The sequence below is a fragment of the Melitaea cinxia genome, chromosome 28, assembly GCF_905220565.1.
Source record: "Melitaea cinxia chromosome 28, ilMelCinx1.1, whole genome shotgun sequence".
Lineage (NCBI taxonomy): Eukaryota > Metazoa > Arthropoda > Insecta > Lepidoptera > Nymphalidae > Melitaea > Melitaea cinxia.
This window is the reverse complement of record NC_059421.1, coordinates 9,909,228-9,930,316: the sequence shown is the minus strand read 5'-3', so window position 1 is coordinate 9,930,316 and position 21,089 is coordinate 9,909,228. Positions and strand designations below refer to the sequence as shown.

At 31.7% G+C, this 21,089-nt stretch overlaps 1 protein-coding gene across 1 annotated transcript in view; it reads left to right on the top strand.

Annotated features, from left to right (window-relative positions):
• The window catches only part of LOC123667622, a 534,718-nt gene extending 527,633 nt beyond the window's left edge, over window positions 1–7,085 (top strand). The window contains exons 23-29 of the mRNA XM_045601487.1: window positions 56–89; window positions 2,447–3,180; window positions 3,600–3,704; window positions 4,052–4,161; window positions 4,492–5,706; window positions 5,806–6,533; window positions 7,059–7,085. Coding sequence (XP_045457443.1) covers window positions 56–89; window positions 2,447–3,180; window positions 3,600–3,704; window positions 4,052–4,161; window positions 4,492–5,706; window positions 5,806–6,531 — 2,924 coding nt within the window. The 3' untranslated portion in view covers window positions 6,532–6,533; window positions 7,059–7,085. The remainder of the gene's footprint in view (window positions 1–55; window positions 90–2,446; window positions 3,181–3,599; window positions 3,705–4,051; window positions 4,162–4,491; window positions 5,707–5,805; window positions 6,534–7,058) is intronic.
• Window positions 7,086–21,089: the final 14,004 nt, after the last annotated feature.

Here is a 21,089-nt window from a genome sequence, read left to right as displayed (position 1 = left end):
TTTTTTTTCGTGGCTGCCGCTAACACTAAACATGGACTAATATCATAAAATCTAGACAATAATCCAGTCGAACTTGAGGAGAGAGAAAAGTAAGTATCTTCAGATAAAAGTTTTACTAAGTACCTATGAATAAAAGTATATTACATATATATGAGAATGACTAACCTTATCCCTGCCACTAGTAATATATTACAATAAAAATGGACATATAACCAAATTATAATATAGACGAATTGAGAAACTATATTATAATTTGGTTTTAAGAACATATTATATGTATATAACAAATATATATATTTAATAATCTTGTATATCTTTCTTTCCTCAGATCTATGTATTTATGTATTTATTTAAGAATTTTATTTACAACATACTGTGTTTAAAAGTACAAAATTAAGTAGAGTAAAATAAAAATTTTGGGTTGATAAAGACATTTCATTATATTACATGACATATTTCTCAATCGACTTCAAATTTTAATAATTAAAGATTTGAATAACGCACATTGTTGTATGAAATATATCTTTCCGTAATATCGCATCGTTTTGCATTACAAAATTTCGTCTTTTTTTTTAAATACAAGAACAGATAAAAACAGGATTAGATTTCATGATCTAAGCGTTCTCACAATGAGTAACAATTTTTACTGATTCTTTGTACGGGAAGTAATCGAAATAAAAACATTAAACTCCCAATCTCTCACTCACAAAGTACTTAAATTGTCTCTTTGTTAGTGTAATCTAATGTTAGTTTAATATAACCTGCTAATGACTGAAAAAGTCAGGATGAAACGACGATGTGAATATTTTAAGAACAAGCCTAGAAAAAGTTACCAGTACTTTAGCAAAACCTAATAAAATACGTGATACTAAAATGTAAAATTTAAAACAAAGTTTCCTAAAATAACTGGAGTGAGACAATATTTTGTCATGTTACTTAGTTTAAGTAAAAATTTTGGATAAAAGTTTATAAGACCAGATCATTGGTATGACTATCTTTATTATACCAAAGGAACAAGGAAGTTTCGAATCCCTATTTTTTGAGGTTTTGAGAAATAAATGAAAATTTGGCGTCATAAGTTCTTATATAGTTACTTATTTTTCGAAGTTTATTTTTCCTTTATTTTCCATAATATATCTATAACATTACACCTCTAAACTTTTTAGTATAGTCTTCAATTTCTTTTGATTTAGAAACTGAACTTTCTTTGTTTTGTAATGAAAATTTTCAGCGCCATTGGTCCGTGCAGATTCTTGGCACACGTTGTCGATGCCTCCGTCGAGGTCGCCTCTAATAGTTCCCGCGCTTCACTCTTGATAAAGGTCGAGGACAATAAGGTCGCTAAAGACATACGAATCAAAATTTCTTGACTTTTTGGATTACATCATCGCGTCCATGCTAACCCTTTTTTACACCCCGTATTTACTTTTGGTTCGTGAAAGTAGTAACTACCTTCATAGTTGACCTTACCCTTGCTTACTATTTTAATTTTTGCGAACTATAATTCCAATTTCGAACATTAATTTTTTTTTTAAACAAATACATATTTATGTCGACGTTGTGTATAATAAACGTGTACCGATAGAAAAAATTAATGAATTGGATTAACTATTTGAAATGAATCCCTACCATAAAATCAGTCAAATAGGCATATACTTTTTTTTTACTTAGTTATAAATATATCCTTATCCTATTGTGTAATTTAATGTCAAGAAATTTTGACTTGTGTGATACAGTTTGAGTTTTCGGCTGTTTTATACAAATGCTTGGACCAATGGCCTCTTTAGATACCTTTAGGGCTTTCTAACTTCCTATATTTTTAATCGCATGTCTAAATAATACTATACAGTCTAACACTTTATTAGGTATTATATTGTTATATAAATTTTTATTCCTGCGTAGGTTCCTAACCGCTCTAACACCAGATGTTTTGAGACTGACGACAATAAATACTTCAGGTATACATTACTAACAAATATTAACTATTCTTCATAGATGGAGAATGCTTTCTTATTGTTTACTGCTATTTTATCATCTATTGCATTAATGCTGCTCAATTTGACATGTGTGTTTTTGTAGTTACTAAAACTGAATGTAGTTTATCGAAAACAAGTTTTATCACTGCATGGAAATTTCGGAAAGCATTCTTCTTGTTTTATATATCTATTTACTTTGTTCTATTTATTTTTCTACTCTCTATCTGTTTATTGTATGTAATCTATTCATATTACTATTATTATCATTTTCATTTGATTTTTGTGTTTGATTACAAATAGCGAACATATCTTTAAAAAAATTATCTAACAGTTTTCACAATTAAATATGAGATGGATCAGCTTGTTAAGTAGATTAAAAATTCAGAATAACGTGTAATATATTTATAAAAATAATCATAATATCATCAGCTCCCTAACAATAGTTTGTTTTTTTATGTTTTTTTAAACAGTCCGGATGGTAGCTGTCTAAACGAAGTGTCTATAGCTCAATCTATTATATCGCAAGCTTTACCCGCTTTATCGCCCCGTTTAAATTTATCATTCAGTCCGAAATCACCAGATAGAACTAGACTAGTTGAATCACAGAGCTACCCTCATAACATAGAAATGACAATCAACGAGAGATCAACAAGTAACTTGCAAGCTAGTAACTTACAACCAGAAGCAAATAACGCTAACACACAAGCTAATAATGAAATTGAAAATTCAGAAAATCAAAAATCTGAACCTAAAGTTGATACAAATAAAGTTCAAACAGTAGTGACGCCGAATAAATGGCCATTAAAACCAGGAGTTTTAGTACATGTCAATTCTAATCATACGCTTAGTCCTAAAAATCAAGCAAGATTACAAAATAGAGTTCAAAATGAAAATAACAATGAAAATAACTTGGGGTTGTTAGAAAGACCAAGAAATGAAGATAATAGAACACCACCTAAAATCGACTATTCCAAAAAGGCTGGTAAACCTAGAAAAAATACACAAAATGTTGTGACAGGAATTCTAAAGAACTTAAGACGCAAAAGTGACTCTTCTGATGATGATAGTGGGAAGTATAAAAAAATAAATAAATCCAATAAAAGAGCCGTATCATTAGTGACTTTAAACAAGAGCTATGGACCTAAAAGAAGTATCAGATCTTTTTTTCAAAGCGAAAGACCAAACGTCATTGTCACTGAAGGAGGTAGATATTATAAAGATTTAATGGTATATTCACCACGTTACAGACGTGTGAGATAATATTTATATAGATGACCAAATTTTCAAAGAGCTAAAATCTACCTACATATTTTTTTTTTCTTTATTGGCCATTTCTTTCTATATTATTTCAAAATTTACGTTTTCTTTCATACTTACAAATATCATCTCATACACCACACATCACTTTCAGAATATATTTAAGGCACTGCTTTCATTTCAGATATAATTTTAATCATGAGTGAAATTTAATTTCGTTTTTACAGCGCACTGAAATACTTTGACAAATTCTCTTTAATACTTTTGCATGAGTAAATCAAAATTTTATTGCTTATGTGCTTTGCTTGCGTTTTTTGTTTTCGCCGTTTTTTTTTTTTTATTGTTTGACTGTTTGCATGTTTTTAGTTGTATCGTTTAAAAGACCTGATAGAATATGCACAACGAATGGTAAAATTGAACCGATCAAAGAACAGCAGAGGCAAACAAGAAAACGAAAGAAACCAGGTGACAGTGAGTACATGCACGAGTTTGCGCTTCTTTTAATTTTATTTCCGACTTTAATTTTATTTTTAAAAATTAGTACAGTTATATTATTTCCACTTTTTTATACACCTGTGTATTTTTTTATTTTGATATTTAAATAAATTTTAATACAAAATTTGTGATCTAAGCTTATACTCCCGATTTGTGGACTAAGCAATTTTTGTGGTTACTTAATATAAGTAAAATCACCTTAATTGTATTTCGAAGTAATTTTCTGAAGAAAAAAATCAGAAAACATGATTAAAAAGAAGCCTTATCTATCTATGTTTTTTTTATTGATATAATTATTCAGAATATTTCGTCTTATATTTCAGGCCCACCTACGAATGGCGTAGATAATGCAGCGAACGGCAACTTAGGAACGGACAACCCAGGACTCTACGAGAACCTGCCGTTCCACGGTCTCCAACAACCTCCAAACAAAGTAAGCCTTGATTACGTACAATTAATTTTCAACATTATCCTTTAAATAAATTAAAGAAAGAAAAATTAATATTTTTATTTTTGCTAGAGATTGATTGACAAAGAATGTTTCAACGTTTTTTATTAAAGTACAGTCACATAACATCAAAACCAAATTTTTCTTTCTAAATACTTACAGTATTTAATAGCATCTGTTTTTTTTTTAATTCCTTTTAACTAAATTAAATTTATTTTATACTTATGATATGAACTTTTTATTTTATGTTCTTGCTTCTATCATTAATTTGCATTTGTTTTTTTTTTTCATGTTTTGTTTTGGCATGAATAACAGCCTGTGCAAGCGATACAACCTAGAGTTGTAGATACTAACCAAAAAAATACGAAAGGTATTGAAGCCTTACAAAAGCAATTGACTACGAATCCATCGTTCACGCCAAGAGTTGTCTGTCCGCCGTTTGTCCAGAATTCAATTAATTTTCCGATATCACCTATAGCCCCTTCAACTCCACAATATCAAGCTTATGGAATACCAGTATTATCTCCAATACAGCAAATGTATCCTTTACATCAAACAGTTTTATTGAATCCATATTTATCACCAATGCCGACATCTTATTTAAAGCAATTCCCACCTATAACTGAAGAAACGGATGAACAAAGTAATAAGAAATTCAGTTCATTGAATACTAGGAATATGAAGTCAAAGCCTAAATTTCAATCAATGAGAATCGTAAGGAAAAGAAATATCGAAAGATTTTATCCTAATACTGAATATGGAGAAAATTTTGTTGAAATTAATAATAATAAAAACAATTCAGATTCAGATAACGATAAGAGAGATTCTGAAGATAACATTTACGAAAATTTTCCACCAGTCCTTAAAATCAATTCTAATATAAGTGGCGTAGAGCACTTTGAAAATTTAACCGATTCTATACAAATTTGCGAAGAGAGTAGCAATCAAATAAAAGCTTCAACATCTTCATTGAATAGGCCAGTACCGGCTCCAAGAACTAAACTATCACCGCTAACATCGCCATCAAAATCTGATCACGTGTACGTAAATCTATCAATGCCGTTGATAAAAATGAATCCAAGATCATTTGACACAGTCGATGCTCCTGTAAGACCATCAAAATCAGAAGAAAACATATCAAAGTCAAGAATCCAAAGAAATGAAACTAGTAATATTTTAAGTGTGCCAAAAAGAACGATAAGTCTCAAAGATGTATCAGACAACAATTCTGTTGAAGAACAACAAGAAAAAGATGACGAGAGAAATACTACGAAGCCCAATATAATTGGAGCTACACCTAAAAGAACTACACCCATAATGTTACCGTCTACGTCGTTAGTTAAGTCAGTTGTGAATCAGTTAAATGACCAAGGTTTGAACAAAGTCAAACCAACAAAAAAACAAGTGATAGTTCCAAATAAAACATTACAAATACCAAAATTGTCAGAAAAACCAATACCAAAAAGAACAATAGTTCAACGTAGTAATTCTGTACAAATTAGTTTACCTAATGATAGTGAGATCGTTCAGGTATAAACGCTTTGTATGTTTTCGTTTTTTCTTATCATTTATCACTTCATATAACATTATGTGTTATAACGTACTAACAAACTAACCTCTCATTTCCAGAATACTAATATACTACAGCAGCAATATCTCCAAAAACGAAATCATTTCACGAATCTTAGTTCGAAAGGAAAAAATAAGAAAAATTTTCAAATACCATTGCAAAAACACCACAGCTTCTGCTACTTTCAACCGATAAGGGTAGATAAGAGAATTCCTGTAGATCAAGAGCGTTCCTACAACAACACGATAGGTCCAATGATATACCAGCCACCAGAGACACAATACTACACAAAAACATTAAACCGAACACGAGAAAAACACAGTCAGAAATTGAATCGATTAAAGAAATCCGAAAGCCTAAGGGAAAAACTATCATGCGTAGGAGTATACGATAACTACGAGAAACCCAACTACCCGGAACCAGAATATAACGATTCAGAAAGGAAATCCTACTTGCAACTACTCAAAGGAAACTACATATCGAATTCGACGAGAAACCTAGGTCCCGAACACAATTACAATTCAAATTTTAATACGAAAGACGATAGACCTAAAAATAAAAAATTAGTTTACGCAGATTTAGCTTTAGGTAATCATAATTTAAAATTTAAGAATACAGTCAATTCAAATAGACATTTGTACGATACATATACTATAGGTAGCGTCGATAACCCTAATGAAGATACTAACAGTAGTCATAAAAGTAACGTATCTAGTAGCCAAAGAAAAAGTAGTCAACAGAGAAGCGACTACGCGACTCTGAAGTTCAATGAGATCGACGTGTAGAGGTAAGTCAAATAAAATTTTCGTTATAACTATTTAATTCTTAATAACTAACAATATAAATAATATTCTAACAATCACAGTGCTTGCAGACTGAATCTCATCTTCGAAATATTTAAAAGTAAAAAAAAAATAGTTTTTTACTATAAAACGTAATAATTATAGCATGTGCCTTTTTAATTAAAAACATTTTTAATTAAAAACGAAATAAAAAACATCAATATAAGTCTATATTTATAAAAATATGGCTCTTGACTTTATTTGTGTGTCAAAACAAACACAACATTGTACTTTTTTGTCTATTTTCGTCTGATGTTCAGCAGATTTTTTGTATAATAAATTCCACAATGCACGTCTGAAAATTTTACTTTGCTTTCTTCGCAGTTATGTTCACGCAAATTCGAAATTAATTTATAGATACATTATATCTAGCTTAAAACTTTTGATCAGAATTTTAATAACTTTTATCAAAATTAATTAAATATTCTCAGCATGTGACAGTGTCGTTATGTTTGTCTTTCTGTTCATAGGAACGCTTTGCCAAGAGCAACACGTACATTTTTTAGAAAAAGGTAATATTTTAATAATTATTTAACTGTTAGTGGCTAATGCTTCGCGACGTATTTAATAATATTTTACAAATTTTAATATTGCTTTTTAATTATAACAAACGCTGATATTTATTCTTTATATATACGTAATAATATATATATTTGTATGTAGTTTTATTAATAGCTTGGCAGATTGTGTTTTATATATAATTACAATTATATAAAAAAAATATTTTTTTAAAAGTATTTTATAATCTAATATAGTACGTAAAAATAGTATTAGAATTGATTAAATTTAATGTAACACAAAAGTACGGTACATTTAATTTTGTGTTCCAAATTTATCAATGTAACATAACGTGTCATGAAGCGTTACTCATTTTTTATACGAATTGAAAATTTAATAAATTATAACCGTACTCAAAATTAAAAAAAAAAAACTTGTAATATGAAGTATGCATGAGTTATAAATAAAGTTATTTTAAACATTTAATAACAATAATTTTTAGTATTTCTATTAATAATAAACCCAGATAACAATATCTATAATTATAAAAATTCTGCTGAATAAGAGACGTAAATGAACATAATAAAATTACATTAATTATATGCTTTTATTCTATATATTTAACAATGTACTATACTGTAATATAACTAAATGTATAAACCAGCGTACAATACATCCTGCCCTGCTTTCTGCTCCGCGGGCTGCGGTTTCGATTCACGCAAGAGTCTGGGTGTGATATTTGTATTTATATATTTTTATTTAGCTATACATATCAGTCGGCTGTTACCTTTAACACAAGCATTAAGTTGCTTACCGTAGGAACGACGATATTTGTTTTATTTACTTATTTCTTATGCTATATACATCACAGCTGAATCGCGTAGACAAAAAATTAAAAGTAATAGTAAAACTGAAATATTCAATTTCCTATGTTTAAATGATAGTATAAAGTACACTTGTATATTTAATTTTTTAATAATTTATTATTAATAAAAAATTTCTTTCCAGCCTTTCAGACCAGAGGATCAGTTCATCTACGCAGACGCTGACATGAAAGATTACGGGCCAATAAACTACAAAGCGGCTTCTATATACGCTCAAATGAAGAAAATTAAAAATCAACAGAAACTCCAAGAAATACACGAGAAGGAACACCCCGAAGAGGATATGCTATGATTCTTAATAATAATAAAAAAACAGCAAATTGTTTAAAAGTTCTTAATTATTAATAAAACGACTAAAAGTTTAGTAAAAGTTTAATAATTGTTACGGTTGTTCGAATATATTATTTGAAATTTAACAAACTAAATTCGAATTGAATTTCTTTAAAGGAATACTGTTTTCTAATGTGTACGCGAATTTCACTCAATATAATGAAACAACTTTTTCGTATTTTATCGCGGTTTAGTCGTCCCGTGACCATGGTTGCTGTAAAGTATCCGAAACATCAGGCATTTAAAAAACTTAACAAACCGCGATAAAATCCGAAAGAGTTCCTTAATCAAAGAAAGTGTAAAATTCGTAAATCTACGGCGATGTATTTTTTTTTTTTTTTTTTTGATGAAAAACATTTTTAAATTTACCATCAACACTGGTATACACAAGCCATAAGGTAGGTTTATACACTATAAACAATAAAAATAAAAAAAGTAAAACGTTGGTTTGATGTAAAATAATAAATATAGTTAAAACCCTTTAAAGAAATACAATTTGCCTAAGCCTTATAATTACTGACCAAAAATGAGCTAAATATAAATGATTATAACAATTAACAATGCCAATAATAATTATAATATCACTAAAACTCGAAGAATTGTGTTTATAAAGACTGGTTATAAACGAAAACGTGAAAATCATACAAAGAAAATCGTGACCCCAATGTACAGAACACTCAGTGCTGTAAATAAATTGTAGTTTTCTTATTACAAATAATTTAAGACTACGCGGTTCCAAAAATTAGTCTCGATAATAACGCCCGCTAAAATATAATAATAATTGATTATTTTACTCTTTGTAATTCAGATGTGGAATAAGTTTTTGTTAATTTAATAAAAATCAGTTTATTATATTGCTTTTATTTTAATTTTTAATTTTAATTTTCATTTTTAAAATAAAAATATTTAATTTGTTCCCAAGACTACATTAAAAGACCTAATTTTTTTCTTCTCTTTTTTCACATTCAATTTTTATATTCCCATCTGATATTTACAAAGTTCTCACAAAATAGCAAAGCTTTTGTAGGAACACCGCTAATTCTATCACCGTCCGTCCAAACGGGAATTCTATACCTACTTGTGTTTAGCTGAACCCATTTCTGTAAAAATTTAGTATAAATTATAATTATATGTATAGTTGAAATTTTCGAGTAAGTAGTAGGAAAAAAGTAAATGATACGTAGAAGTGTTCAAAATACGAAACAACGGCCCGTAGACGAATCGGCATTTATATTTTTTATTGCTTCGTTGAAGTTATTTTTTATTTTCAAACTGTCAAAAAATTTAACAGTTTCAGGCGTACTGAGCAAGAATTGTTTTATTTTTTGGTGTTTTTTTTTTTAATTTAATTTTAATATTGTTCATTTCGAACATTTTGTGCGACTTAACAATTTTTTTATTTATTTTACTAATGTAAATAAAAAAAATATGAAAACGATTTTTGTACGATTTAAAACATTTTGTCTAATATTTGTGACTTGTTAACAAAGAACGTGTATTTTTAATTCCATTCAACTTAAACTTTTTTATTAAAAATGAGCACATTAGTCAATAAGAATTAAAAAATGCGGATTGAATTTAACATTAACATTTTTATTCCTACTTTTTATTTTTATTTTTGAACTTTTATTTTAATTCATAAATTATTTTTTTAACAAAATTAATTACTAAATTAAAATTCTATCAAATAAATGTCCAATTCAATCCGCTTTACGAAAGTAGATGGAAATAAAACGTAACAGATTTTGTACATATTGTAACTTGTTAAAATATTGTCAAATAGTATTAATAAATAATTTATGGATTTTGTCATATTGTTTCATTTTAATCTCACAACAATTTCAAAATTATATTTATAATTTTAGTACAAAGTAAATAATGTTAAAGAAGATAATACCACAGATTTATTTCAAAATCTTAGAATACTATACATCTTTACATATATATATATATCTTGTGTGCGTGTGTATGTCACTGAAGTCCTCCTAGACGGCTGGACGGATTTTGATGAAATTGTTTGTGTGAATTCAAGGGGATTCGAGGATGATTTAGATTCACAATTTGGTCCACTGGAAAATGTTTATTTAACTAATTTTTCATTTATAAGTAGTTGTTATGGAATGTTTTACATTGGATCCGGTAGACTGCGCTACCATCGCAGCATCAAATATTAAGTATTATTCTATTTTAATTTCAGTTTGTCCCGACAGTTGGTGCTGCGATCAAATCGAGAAAAATATTTGAAATTTTGTGTTATGGCAAAACAACGTTTGCGGGGTCAGATAGTATTTATTTACAATTCTCAACTAAAAAAAAAAGTGTTCGTGTGTACTTATGCACGCACGTAAGAAGCTATACTTCATTGGCTAGCTAACTTCACGTTGCTAACTTCTTCTTCGTTGACTAACTAACTTCAGGATGTCGGTTTCTTGTGACGGCGTGCGCGTGCATTTTTAACCGACTTCAAAAAAAAGGAGGAGGTTACTCAATTCGACCGTATATTTTTTTTTTTTTATGTATGTTCGGTGATAACTTCTTCGTTTATGAACCGATTTGGATAATTCTTTTTTTGTTGGAAAGGAGATATTCTTAGTTTGGTACCATGATAAGGAAACCAGGATCTGACGATGGGATCCCAGAGAAATCGAGGGAAACTTTCAAAAATCGTAAGGGTGACTAGTAAATTTAATCACGTGTTCATTAAGTACTATAAAGCACTACTATTTAATAAAGGTCTGGAGTCGATCTGATGATGGAGAAGAAAGATAGTCGAGGGAACTCTTCAACAATTTATAGCAATTACCTGCTTTTTGAACTTAATTCGTTTTTATTGATGAGAACTTTGCACCTGTATGAGTTATAAGTGCCATTACAATCTGATGATGGAGACAAAAGTTAGTCTAGGGAACTCTTTAACGATTTATAGCAATTACCTGCTGTTTGAACTTAATTCGTTTCTATTGATGAGAACTTTGCATATATATGAGTTATAAGTGCCATTTCAGTCTGATAATGGAGACGAAAGATAGTCGAGGGAACTCTTTAACGATTTATAGCAATTACCTGCTGTTTGAACTTAATTCGTTTCTATTGATGAGAACTTTGCATATATATGAGTTATAAGTGCCATTTCAGTCTGATGATGGAGACGAAAGATAGTCGAGGGAACTCTTTAACGATTTATAGCAATTACCTGCTTTTTGAACTTAATTCGTTTTTATTGATGAGAACTTTGCACCTGTATGAGTTATAAGTGCCATTTCAGTCTGATGATGGAGACGAAAGATAGTCGAGGGTACTCTTCAACGACTTATAGCAATTACCTGCTGTTTGAACTTAATTCGTTTCTATTGATGAGAACTTTGCACCTATATGAGTTACAAGTGCCATTTCAGTCTGATGATGGAGACGAAAAATAGTCGAGGGAACTTTTCAACGATTTATAGCAATTACCTGCTGTGTGATCATCTGTGTCGCAGGACCAGGTTTGATGATGGAGCCCATAAACACTCGAGGGAATTTCTCAACAATTTACAGCTGCTGTTTGACGACCGCTTTGATATAATGGTGCATGTGCCGTGTCGGTGGCGACTAAACACCGACGGTCGCGGGTTCAATTCCCGCTCGGAGTGGATATTTATGTTTATACAAATATTTATTTTCGGTCTAGTTGTTAATCCTTGTAGTTCTCCCAACCTAGCCTCGGAGAACACGCTAGGCTGTCAGTCCCGGTTGTTATTAGGTACACCTGATTGTGAACTTTACTCATAGTATGTCGACGCGTTAGCGCAGCGGTCACAGCACCGGCTGTTGCGCTGGCGTTAGTGGGTTCAATCTCCGCGCACGACAGACATTTGTATTGGCCATATAGATGTTTGTCATGATCTGGGTGTTTGTGCTTGTGTATTGTGTATGTTTTCGAACCCCCGACATAAGAGAAAAAGCATCCTTGTTAGGTCTACCCATCACTAAAAATTGTAAAATAAAATAATTGTTAACAAAAAAAAACCGACTTCAAAAAGGAAACTAAAAAGTGAAAAATAAATTTACTTAGTACAAAGTAATTCGTATTTTGATTTAGTTAATCAGAAATGATTTAATAAATATTTTATAATTTTGAAGTTGGTGCCAAGTAAATACTACAACAACCTGGCTACAATAACAAATACAAACAACACACACACACAACAAACAAGTACAAAAAATATTATTAGATATGTCAAAACAATAACAGAATAATAACAGTATTCAACCTAATAGTCAATGAAACAAATTATGAAAGAAAACTGACTACAACTTACGAGTAGATATACTAGAGTAGTTATTGTTTTACTTGGCACCGACTTTTCCTTTTTGAAGTCGGTTTTTTTTTTGTTAAAAATTATTTTATTCCTTAACACACCAAAAGAAGTATAACTGGAATAATAATAATAATAATAATAATAATATATAATTATTGTTGACATAACAGTTGCACATGACAATAATCTCATAAAGACGGTAAAAGAAAAAATAAGTAAGTAAGTATTAAGTAAGACCTTGCCCACAAGATTACCAGCATATGGAATGTAGACTCAACAATAATTGTTCCTATTGTTGTGTCGGTCAATGGTTTATTAGCGAAGAGTTTCGACCAACACCTTAAGAAATTCTCGCTTGACGGTTGGATCAAGGGTCGGATTCAAAAGCAAGTGTTGCTTGAAACGGCCCGCATTGTAAGGAGGTTCCTCAGCCTGGAGCCTGAACTACCGGCGGCCTGGGCCTCAAGCTGCCACCGGAGGACAACTATTTTATTATTTTTAAATATTTTTATTTTTCTTTTTATATAAATATATTTCAAAATTTAATAATAATGTTAAATAATAATAATTAAATATTTAATAACAAACATTGTTGAATTAGAGGATATCACATTGGAAGAGGATATTTTAGAGGATATACATAGGTAGTAACAGGAAATATTGTACTAAAAATTTTTAGTAGCCCAGTTGGGTGAGAAGATTGCGTCTAAATAACCTGCCCACAAGTGTGGTGAAGGAGGTGACCAGAGCTCGTGGGGGGGGAGGGTCGGTAATAAGACGGCAATACGTTTGCGATGCTTTTAGTGTTTCATAAGCTACGGTAACTGCTTAACATCATGTGGGGCATGTTTTTTTGTCACCCTTGAAGTTCACCCTTTGTCTAGTAGAATATCTAGAAAGGTCTAGAAATATCGACAACATAAACGCACAGACAAAGAAATCTACATTGCCTAACAAACATTGTCATGGTCTCAAGGATGGGTTCTCCGCTTCAGCTAGCACATCTCCCAATTGCTTTGAATACACAAATCAACGATAATAGGTTCAAAAGGTGCAAGTGGTTACAGGTCAGATATATGTTTGTGCAAATATTTGTACCTGCTTTAATGGAATTATACTGGCAGACCTATAACAAAGTTTTTTAAAACAAATTCGGTTTTCTTAAATCATCAGTCGCCGTCAGTAGCGTTTGCGTTCTAGAAGATTAGCCACAAAGATTCGAAGACACCATTTGTTGTCGTAGCTCTAAAAAAACTCAATCCGTCATTATCATAGATACCTGATAACAATGACTCATGCAACAACCGCTCTGGTGTAGGGGTGCGAGTAATCGCATAAAACATCGACGGTATACGGATTGAATTCCGATATACGATATTGGTATTTGTACAAATATCTCTTTCCAGTTTGGATGTCTGACCTTATGAGTCTCCCCACCATGCCTCAGAGACCGCGCTAAGCCATCGGTCCCAGTTGTTATCATGAATATTTGATAGCGGTTATTACTCATAGTAGGTAATATATCAGCCCTCGTGGATCAGCATGGTGCAGCGTACATGCAGAAAAATGCCTAAGCCCAGCGATGGGATGTTACAGGCTGAATGCGATATGTTAAAAAGTTATTCGTTTACCTGTATTGGAGCAGCATGGTGAAGCCACGGGTTTTTTTTATTTTGTTCAGATTCGTTTGTTTATATACTTATAATATCAAAAAAGTTAAAAAAAAACATTATTTATAATAAAACGTTTATTTTTTGTTCATAATCATTTACAAAACCTAAATTAACAATATCACAGACATGCTTTTCTCTTCTACTACTTTAAAAATATTTCACCACCCTTAAAAACCTCACCTACCCTAAAAATATTTCATGGAAACATCTACACAGACATTGAGATAAGTAATGTTTTATTCTATTACTACGTATGTAAATAGCAAAGCTTTTGAAAATTTTGGTTAATAATCAATTATTGTGTAAGTTTAAAGCTGGTGTTTCATATATAATAATGTTTTGATTTATGAATTTGTATATTTAGTCACAGACCACCGTCCTTCTCCCACTCAGTAATGGGATGTTACAGGCTAAATTAATCAATTAATCTGTGTTAGTCTAAGGTTTTTTTTTAACCGACTTCCAAAAAAGGAGGAGGTTCTCAATTCGACTGTATTTTTTTTTATGTATGTTACATCAGAACTTTTGACCGGGTGGACCGATTTCGACAAATTTTGTTTTAATCGAAAGGTGGTGTGTGTCAATTGGTCCCATTTAAATTTATTTGAGATCTAACAACTACTTTTCGAGTTATATCTAATAATTCGTTTTTACTTGACGCTTTTTTCGTCGACCTACGTTGTATTATACCGCATAACTTTCTACTGGATGTACCGATTTTAATAATTCTTTTTTTGCTGGAAAGAGGATATCCCTAGTTTGGTACTATGATAAGGAAACCAGGATCTAATGATGGGATCCCAGAGAAATCGAGGGAAACTCTCGAAAATCCGCAATAACTTTTTACTGGGTATACCGATTTTGATAATTTTTGATTTAATCGAAAGCTGATGTTTATCATGTGGTCACATATAAATTTTATCGAGATCTGATAACTATTTTTTGCGTAATCTTTGATAACGCGTATTTACTTGAATATATTTTTCGTCGATGTAATTGAAGTCGGTTTTTTTTTCGTTTGCGAGCAAACACAATTATTTTATATAACTAGGTCGGCAAACAAGCGCACGGCTCACCTGATGGTAAGAGATCACCGTAGCTTATATATATATATATATATATATATATATATATATATATATATATATAAGCTACGGTGGTTATATATATATATATGAGCACTAGCATTCTATATATATATATATATATATATATATATATATATATATAGAATGCTAGTGCTCATAAATACGTTAATATAAATCTCTATTTTAACGTTTATATTGTCACAATTATTTATAATACACTAACAATAATATGGCTTATTATAACATTACCTAATCTATACACAGTATATACATTTCATGGAAAACAATTTTAACACAAATATATTTACTTACATCTAGAACCTTTACAAAGTTAAAAGAAATATATCTAAAGCTATCGTCGTATTTGCTATGCAAAAGCATTTAAATATAAATTTGGGTAACCACTTTTCAAATAAATTTTGTATAAATTGTAAGAAAAATAGGAAAAGACGTTTGCTCACTTTTGAAGTTTTTGAAGGCCATATATTAAATCTTATATTGTTGGTTTTGTGTTTTTATTGTTGTATTCGTGAATTCATAAAATGTGTGGTCACCCTTAAAAGTTTTTTTTTTATTTTATCAAATTCGACATTGCATGCGTGGCCCTATACCTTTTAGTTTCTTAGGCTATATTAAGTCTCAAATTAAGTAAAAATCATACTGTCCCCTCCCAAAATAAACGTAGTCGGAACACCACTTTCGTGCTTGTAAGTCGGTTGAGCAGCAAGCTGGATAAGCTAGTTTTGATTTAGTCAGCTTGGCACACCTCTGGCATAAGTCTAAAAGCTCGTCCTGTAAAAAGAGTAAAACTATTTTTGTTTTTCATTTACAAGTATAAAGTTTGGAAACAATATTGGACAAGTTTCTAAAAATATATGAGACAGAATAAGTGTTATACAGTAAATAACAATTAATTTAATGTAATTTATTAATAATTGTGTTTGCAGGCAAACGAAGAAAAACCGACTTCAATTATATCGACAAGTAATACAACGTAGGTAGACGAAAAAATAGTCAAGTAAATACGCATTATCAAAGATTACTCCAAAAGTTGTAATCAGATCTCGATGAAATTTAAATGTGACCACATGATAAACATCGGTTTTCGATTAAATTAAAATTCATTAAAATCGGTACACCCCGTAAAAAGTTATGCGGATTTCCGAGAGTTTCCCTCGATTTCTCTGGGATCTCATCATCAGATCCTGGTTTCCTTATCATGGTACCAAACTAAAGATATCTCCTTTCCAACAAAAAAAGAATTATCAAGAATCACAAACGACGGAGTTATCTCCGAACATATATATATATATATATATATATATATATATATACACGGTCGAATTGAGTAACCTCCTCCTTTTTTGAAGTCGGTTAAAAAAACGAGGGTGCTTTAGAGCACACGACGGAAGTAAAAAAAAATTAGCTGCCCCTACAGTAATAAACGAAACGTAACTGGAAACGTAACTCTTTCTATCTTCACTAATTTATATCTCCCTCTCAACTTTCGTTCGCCTCGCCTGATTACAGTTTTCGTAACGCTTTCGTCACGCTTTCACCAGCTTCCTCCCCAAGTCAAGTGTGCGTAAAGAAGTTTTAATACAAACGTATTACTAAAGTTTCAATATTAGTGTGCCAAACTAAGACAATACAATAATAATATTATAAAAGAAATATATAGTCCAATATACAAGGCGTTGGCGCAACGGTCACAGCATTGGTTGTTGGCTGTTGCGCTGGCGGTTGCGAGTTCGATCCCCGCACATGACAAACATTTGTATTGGCCATACAGATGTTCTGAATGTTTTTGCAGTTATTGTAGGTCTCCCTACCGTGCCTCGGAGAGCACGTTAAGCCGTCGATGCCGTTTGTTATCATGTACACCTGATAGCGATCGTTAATCATAGTAGTATAAGGTGGATTAAGCTCTGATCCTTCTCCAACATGGGGAAAAGAGGCCTATGCCCAGCAGTTGGATATTACAGGCTAAAACGAATAGTCCAATATATGATATTTCTTACATCAGTATGACACTCAGCTGACTCAGTGAAGACCCCGCTTCCAGGTTGTAGCCAGGGCGGCCGAGCATTAGATTCGTGGATCATCATTGATATCCATATGAGTACAAGAAGTGTCGTTACGGTGTTTTTCTGTTAACAAAAAAAATACATTTAATTTGTTTAAATGAAAAGGTTATATATAACATGGAAATATTATGTAAATGCATACACGCTAAGGTGTTAGTTGTAAGTTCTGCTTTTTTGTAAAAACTTTTTAAGCCTATTTTAATAAAGTTGTTTTTGATTTTGATTTTGGATATCCGCGCCGATTACTATACTTAACCAATAGAGCTGCATCAGATTTTGACCGGGATATTGTGTGTCATGGTAAAACTCAATAACTGCTATGACCTACCTCAATGAGATTTTTAAATGAGAAACAGGGTGACCACCTACTTCTGGTTATCTCTTCAGTCATATCTAAATATATATAATTCTATTATCAAGGGGAAATTTAGAAACAATAGAATCAACAAATCTTTAAAGATATTTTTCGTTATCAAGCTTGTTTAGACACAACACAGGTCATGTTTTTACAATAAGAGGAACAATGTCTTTCTTATGTTAGAAATTTTTTATTAACACCTGCAAATTTTTGCATTTAGACTTTAATACCCTAATTTTTTTTGTTTACAAAAATTTTGATAGTTTAAAATCATTTAACAAAAGTGCTTTGAAAAGTTTTAAGCTTTGTTTTTTGCCTGATTGAAATTTTTCACAAGTAATGAGCATCAGTAAGTATACTAACTCTTTCGTCTACCGTACGGGTTCATTTACGTTTACACTATTTGTGTCTATTATAGAGAGACTTTCAAGTCTTACTACCCAACTACGCAGCTACGCAACTGATGAATAGGACACAAAAATCAACATTTCTAAAAATTAGCTCATCACCTCAAGTCATATCAGCTCCAAAGTATCAACGCGTAAAAATTACCTCTAATGCTAACTTACTTCTGATAAGCGGTATACAAGCAAAATATTCCAAAGTTCACGAGGAAAATAATTTAAATCTGTTTTCCGAACAATACCTATTACCTAATCAATAATATTTATTACAATTGATAAAACAATGGGAATGATAATGTTGATTTGGGTCAATCTTGTTTTGAATGGTGAGTACCATTGCATTGTATACTGGGTCAGTTGTGACGCTATCGACATCATCGTAGTGTCACAACTGCCAATTTTATTAGATATCTTATCTTAAAGATACTGAGATGAACCGATTTTGAGGAAAGGAGGTTTCTAAGTCCATTTTGTCCTCTTTATTTTAGGTGATCGAATTTTCGTAAAATTGATTGACGAAAAACTGATAAAGAATTGAAGTTTTTTTTTTCGACACTTAAATACCGAAACGTATCTGACTTCGAGAAAAAATGAATCTCTTTGGCAATTTTCTTGTCTTATTATTCGATTTAGATAAATTCGATTGTTGGATATGGCTGACCTGATAGTAAATAATTACCGTAGCTTATAAGGCGTCTGCAATGACAAAATCATAATTAGCTCATCAGGAGCTCTGGTCGCCTCACTCACCAACAGGAACACAACACAGCTTAAAACAGTATAATTTAGCTGTGATCTTCTGTAAGGTCGAGGTACTACCTCAATCGGGCTGCTCCATATTTTGAGCAGGAAATTTCCTACTGTGCTAAATCATCACAGATTATATTAATAATCCATATATTCATTCGGACCTCATTTTTTTTCTCACAAGAGCCTTTAAATAAGTAAATTTTATAATGGATACCACTTGTTATTGAAAGAAAGTTTATTATAGGTTAAGTATTAAACTTTTTGTAATTTTTTTACCTTTACAATAAAAAAAAAACATAAGACATATATTTTTACATGATTTTTATATACATTTACATCTGTGGGCCGTTTGCAGTCGAAACACTTGGACCTTGAAGTAGCAGTGCTAAAAATTATTTAAATTAGATAACTCCTCGCCTTATTGCCTCCACTGGTGACAAGAGGGCTGGTGCATTTTTTGCCCAGAGAATCGGCATAGCGATTCAATGGGGTAATGACGGACATGATTTGTAGAAAGTTGTGAATTGTAAATATGTATAATGTTTAATAAACTATTGTTAACATTAAAAACAAAATTACAACCCAAATGATAGAATGATTATGAATATTGTATTACTAATATTTTAACTTTTTGTCGTCTAAAGATTTCATCATAACCAAAACATACAAAAAAATTAACACATCCCATTAATAAGATAATTGTGTTTGCACGCAAACAAAAAAAATGGCTTCAATCACTTCGGACAAGTAATACAACATAGGTACACGAAATAATTTGGCGCAAAGGTCACAGCACTGGTTTGTACCTGTTGCGCTTGCGGTTGCGGGTTCGATCCCCGCACATGACAAACATTTGTATTGGCCATACAGATGTTTGCTGTAATCTGGGTATTTGTACAGTCCTTGTGGGTCTCCCCACCGTACCTCGGAGAGCACACTAAGCCGTCGGTCCCGGTTGTTGTCATGTACACCTAATTGCGATCGTTACTCATAGTAGGGAATACATCCGCCAACTTGCACTGGAGTAGCGTGGTGGATTTAGCTCTGACCCTACTCTTAGACGGGAAAGAGACCTATGCCCAGCTGTGGGATATTACAGTCTGAAGCGTCATTATGCATTATTAGATATAGCTCATAAAGTACTTGTTAGATCTCAATTAAATTGCAATGGGATCACGTGATACGTACTACCTTTCGATTAAAAAAAATCATCGAAATTGGTCCACCCAGTCATTACTTCTGAGGTCACATACATAAGAAAAATACAATCGAATTAAGAACCTCCTCTTTTTTCTGGAATTCGGTTAAAAATACGCCAATGTCGCTCCAACTACCTTATCTTTACAAAATAACAAATCGCCGATCGTAAAGGCTGTTATTCAAGTTCCAAAGTTGTAATACGTCCCAATTTCGTTTATCGAATCATAGTAAATAGTACTACAGAACAATAAATCTCCCATCTTCAAACGATTGATAACATTCATACAATAAATTATAATTAATCACATAATATGCGATTCATATTTCGATTCTAACAATGATTAATGACCCCTGTATGGTCCAGATACAAATATAAGACAAACATTGGATACACTAGACAATTATCGCGGTTACTCTCGTGTTAATATAGTAATTGTGCACACTGCGATCTTTTTGGGGTATATTTTTATATAACTGACTGGTTCGGGAAACAAGCGTACAGCTCGCCTGATGGTAAGCGGTTACCGTGGCCTATAGACGCGTGCAACACCCGACTGTAAAAAAGGTCAGGCTCAACCAGATCATGTATCTGGACCGGATCAGGATAGAATGAGGCATGCCAGATCCAGCAAGCTCTATCAGGACCAGGTCTGGTCCAGACAAGGACAGCCTGATGTAAAATATAATCAAGTATGGTAAGACATACTGGATCAGGACCCGGTCCGGTCCAGATCAGGATAGCCTGATGTAAAATATTATCAAGTATGGTAAGGCATACTGGATCAGGACCCGGTCCAGTCCAGATCAGGATAGCCTAATGTAAAATATTATCAAGTATGGTAATGCATACTGGATCAGGACCCGGTCCGGTCCAGATCAGGATAGCCTGAAAGAAATTACGCGAACTGAGCCTGAATTGCGCTATTAA